We start from the raw sequence: 5,222 nt of genomic DNA, 5'->3' as shown, positions 1-5,222 counted from the left end.
TTCTTTATGTAAATAAGAAGAAAAGTATCTTTGGTACTTGTGAAGGTCCAGGTAACCGCTTTGATTTAAGACTGGTTAAAACCAGCAAAGAACTATAATTTCTTTGTTATATGCAATTCCAAGAAAAACATACATATTATAAAATGGTAACATACAGTCAGTTTTTCTGTGTATGATTAAGAATATTATTGCATTACAAGAGCTGGATAGGCTTTCGGTGCATATGCTATTGACAAGAATCAATGAAAATCAACGAATCGTTCAAGCTGCTTATCCAAGACACCTTTGTAGGGGATGCCATGTCTTCTAATGCTGGCTGCTGCCAGGCACTGCAGAGATGTGTGACGGACAGGGTTTACCAGCTGACGCAATTTCTGACCTCGGGAAGCTCTCAGGGACTCAAAACTATGACCCTGTGCATTTTTCATATCCAAGTGCGCCCCGGCTTTAAGGAGAGCTTCCAGCATATCGCCTGGAACCTTCCTATGCTTGCCAAGTGTGTGGAGAGGTGTGTTACCAAAAATATCCCTTGGACAAGGATTGGCTCCAGCTTCCAACAAGAGGTTCAAAACTTCCAAACTAGGAAAGGTGAAGACTGTAGCTCCTTCAGGGCGACAAAAGACAGAAGTGAACAATGAAAAGTGCATTAAAGATACACCTTTGGAATCTATAGGATTCAATTTCACTAACTTGCGCACAGCATCCTTCACCCTGTGTATTTGGACTGGTAAGAGAATGGGCTTCAGTCTTGTCAACAACAACATTAAATGCATTGCTACAGGAATGATCCGGTCCAGATAATAGAAACCCAAAGTTTTCTTGACTCCTGGAATCCTCTGCGTCCTTGAAATACCTACTATAATTTCTTGGGTACAGTTTTCAAACAGTTTCATAGATTCTTCAAAATATAACAAAATGTTAGAGAGTAAGGGTTGTGTGAAGACCTTGTCAAGGAATAAGTTAGTCAGAGACATGAGGAAAAAAAATCGCTTAGGATTTAAAACATCCAGAATTCTTTGATGTGTCTCCAAGGTGTACATCCACAGGACAAAGCACTCCTTCAGCTGGCCGTTAGCTGCGAACTCTTCCCCTTTGCCTTTTATGGCATCGATTGTAGCGCGATGCACCAGCCCCAGTACTCTCATCTTCACTAGTAAGGAATGTGTATCAATTGCAGATGTGTTGCCCTGAAGTTTTTCTAATTGCAGTGGTGTTGAGATTTCCTTGAAGTATTGGTTGAAAGGAGTCTGATATTCATTTTGGTCAATTACAATATTATGAATGGATCTGGAAGGATATGAGTAGAACATTTTGATATTGAAATATATCATGATATACTTTCCTGTAATGTAATGTTTCTAAAAGATTTAAGGACAAAACTGGCAGCCCGAAAACAATTGTAAACAAACTGTACCTGTAGTTATGTACATTAGATCAGATAAGTGGTATGTCTCTAAAATAACAAGCAAAGAGATATTTTTGAGAGTTTTACTTTGAATTTTGCTTGAGTATTAGAATAGCAGCCACTCCTGCTGTGACGTCACCAGCTATGAAATATTGTCTGGTATTGATGCCAGTCCTAGCTTGCACCACCTATGAAATATTTCATTTTACCTACACAATTAATATAAGCTCATCATTAAGACATTTATAAATTAATATTCACCCTCAGAGGAAATTACAAAAACCCATCAAAAACTCACCTTTCCTGCATAGCTAGTTTCCAATACTTGAAGGCAGTGTCTTGCTTTTTCTCGGCAAAAGTAGAACCAAGAAGCTCTAGAGCATTGATTTCATCTTCTTTCGATATCAGATCTCCTCGGGCAATCAGGTGTTGTACAATGTGCTCGTGTCCAAGACAGCTGGCTGTGAGTATAGGGGTTTCCCCTAGAAATAAAATTTAGAGTGAATACCTTTTACATGAATTATCTCCCTTTCTTGCTGGAAACAAATTTTCAACTTCATCAGCTATACTTACAGATTTATATGAACTCTCAACTTCATCAGTTGTACTTATAGATTGAAATTAACTTTCAACTTCATCAGCTGTACTTGTAGACTTGAATGAACTATCAACTTCATCAGCTGTACATATAGATTAAACTCTACTTTCAATTTCATCAGCTCTACATCTAATATAGAGGAGACTAGAAATAATCTCCCAAAATTGAAATATTGAACCGATTTGAAACTCACCACAAGAGTCAGCATCCATTTCGGCATTGTGATCTAACAACACCTTCACCACCTCAAGACATCCGGAATGGACGCCTTTGTGCAGAGCAGTCTTTCCATCGATCCACTTTTTTTCTAGATTAGCGCCGACACTTAAAAGATATTTTACTACTTTAACATGGCCATTGGAAGAGGCTAGCATCAAACATGTACTCCCATGGTAGTCAGTAACCTCAATATCTGAAAATGACCCAATGAATAATTGTTAGTAACATTTTGAAATTATGCCACTCAAGGTCTTTGGAAGACAAGAGCCTTCGTCCTTTCTAAAAACACTGCTGTGTCATTATTATTATTATTATTATTATTATTATTATTATTATTATTATTAATAGTAGTAGTAGTAGTAGTAGTAGTAGTAGTAGTAGTAGTATCATTATTTTTATCATTATTATCATTATCATTTTTATTATTATCATTATTATTATTATTATTATTGCTTGATTAAGCTACAACCCTAAGAAGAAAAGCAGGATACTATAAGCCTAAATGCTCCCTAAAGGAAAATTAACCTAGTGAGGAAAGAAAACAAAGAAATTGATAAGCTACCAGAGCAATAGACAATTAAGAATAGTAAAAACATGAAAATAGATCCATCATATAAAGAGAGACTTATATCAGCCGGTTCAACATAAAAACCTTGCTGCAAGTTTAACTTTTGAAGGTCCACTGATTAGCAGTTTGGTCATAGCTGGAATAAAATTTCTCGAATACTGTTTAGTCCAAGGACTTCCTCACTCAGTTTACTTTGAAGGGAACTTCATTTAGTTCAACTTCACAATAATCAAAATCAACTGCCATTTGAAAACTCACTTGCTCCGTTCTGCACGAGGACTTTAACAATGTCCAGACTCCCACGAGAACACGCCAGGCTCAGCGGGGTGGAACTGGAATCGGTCAGTCCATCTACGTTGGCACCCTTTGAAACGAGGTATGTAACGATGTTTAAATGCTCTCCTATAGTTGCTGCCCAAAGTGGAGAGACTCCTGATTCGTATATGTGATTTGTAGACACTGCAAAAAATATATTTATGTTTAGCTATTAGCATTCGATGTAGGTACTAAGAATTATAAGTCTTTAGCGCACTGACAATGAGGATTTTTGTGGAGTCACTCCATAGCTACCTGATACACACATGTGTTCATATATATGCAGAATATATATATATATATATATATATATATATATATATATATATATATATATATATATATATATATATATATATAATATTTGAAACACCATGGCAAAATCTTCTGAAATTTCTTACCCTGAACCCATAGGTACAAAAGAAAAGAAAAAGTGTACACACCTAACCCAACTTCATTAACATTAGCGTTGCATTGCTCGACGAGGTACCTCACGCAGTTCATGTGGCCAAGCCTTGCTGCCCCTACCAAGTAGGGATCCCACATATGGCCAGTCTCAGCACAGGACTCGATGTTGGGGTTAATGTGCCTTTCTAACATCTGAAACAAAATCATACTTGGCTATAACTAAACATATCAAATAGATTATTATTATTATTATTGTTATTATTATTATTATTATTATTATTATTATTATTATTATTATTATTATTATTATTGTTGTTGTTATTATTATTATTAGTATTATTATTATTATTATTATTATCATCATCGTTATCATTAGCTAAGCTGCAATCATAGCTGCAAAAGCAGGAATATATGCCCAAGATTTCCAACAAGGTTGAATAGCGCAGTGAGAATAGGAAATAAGGTAATAAATGAACTGTATTAGAATTAATGAATAATTAATATGAAATATATTATAAGATCAGTAACAACGTGAAAATGAATGTGCATTATACAAATTATAAAAAGAAACTTATGATCAGCATGTTCAACATGAAAAAAAAAGTCGCTGCAAGTTTTAACTTTTGAAGTTCCACCGATTCAATCGTCTTATTTGAAAGATCAATTTACTATATGGTCATAGAGGAAATAAGATTAGAATACTGTGTAGTATTGAGCCTTTTTATGGAGATGGCATGACTGTTAGAATTAACTGAATACCTAGTACTAGGTGCAGGATCGTACTGTGCAGGAAGATCTAAATGTAAAGATGGTCAGAATTATAACAAAAATCTTACGCCACATGCATAACGAACTAATTGAACGAGTGCCAGAAAATAATATCTAGATCGAGAATAAGAAATCTAATAGTCGGTAAAAGTATTTTATTTCAATTGCTTATTTCTTCTTATGGTTTATTTAATTTTTTCATTTCCTCATTGGGCTGTCTTTCCTTGGTGGAACCCTTGGGCGTATAGAATCCTGCTATTCCAGCTAAGGTTGTGGCTTGGCTAGTAATATGATAATAATAATAATAATAATAATAATAATAATAATAATAATAATAATAATAATAATAATCAATTGTTTACGAATTATTGTACTGAAGAAATGCTGGAATAGTTTCTTCTTGGCCCGAAACGTCATTAGCTAGATCACGGATCTGTTTCAAATGTGGAATGTTGTAACAAGAAGCAAAACTCATCTAAATCCACACATTTGAACATTTGAATTCAGTATACTCTATATGCATAGGTAACCACAATAAAATACCTTTGAGTGTTTAACATCAACATTGTCTTTGATGCAATTCAGTTTGTTATGAAATAGCATAGGAGGAAGAATAGAAAACGGGAATCCATGTTGATGTGACCAGGTCATTCCGCGTTTAATACTTCCACAATTGAATCTATCGGCTTCCATGAAAACACTAAACCCAACCAAGCAGGCAGTCAGCCGAAACCTCTCACAAGGTCGATTTGGTCAAAACTTTCGCCATCTTTATGCTAAATTTAGGGAGGAAATGCAAACGAAAGTTGTGGAAAGAATTTGTTGCGTCTTAATTTATTAAATATATTGCTGTATGCGAGCACTTGATAAGCACAAAGAAATATATATATATATATATATATATATATATATATATATATATATATATATATATATATATA

At 34.6% G+C, this 5,222-nt stretch overlaps 1 protein-coding gene across 1 annotated transcript in view; it reads right to left on the bottom strand.

The window, feature by feature from the left end:
* Positions 1 to 239: 239 nt before the first annotated feature.
* The window catches only part of LOC137626258 (protein fem-1 homolog C-like), a 6,326-nt gene continuing 1,343 nt past the window's right edge, over positions 240 to 5,222 (bottom strand). Inside the window, exons 2-6 of the mRNA XM_068357331.1 lie at positions 3,549 to 3,705; positions 3,049 to 3,249; positions 2,197 to 2,415; positions 1,704 to 1,887; positions 240 to 1,287 (exon numbers count right to left, since the gene is read on the bottom strand). Coding sequence (XP_068213432.1) covers positions 240 to 1,287; positions 1,704 to 1,887; positions 2,197 to 2,415; positions 3,049 to 3,249; positions 3,549 to 3,705 — 1,809 coding nt within the window. The remainder of the gene's footprint in view (positions 1,288 to 1,703; positions 1,888 to 2,196; positions 2,416 to 3,048; positions 3,250 to 3,548; positions 3,706 to 5,222) is intronic.

Source organism: Palaemon carinicauda, chromosome 33 (assembly GCF_036898095.1).
Source record: "Palaemon carinicauda isolate YSFRI2023 chromosome 33, ASM3689809v2, whole genome shotgun sequence".
In the NCBI taxonomy this organism is placed as follows: domain Eukaryota; kingdom Metazoa; phylum Arthropoda; class Malacostraca; order Decapoda; family Palaemonidae; genus Palaemon; species Palaemon carinicauda.
Note: the sequence above shows the minus strand (reverse complement) of the source record. Positions and strands in the feature narration are given on the sequence as shown.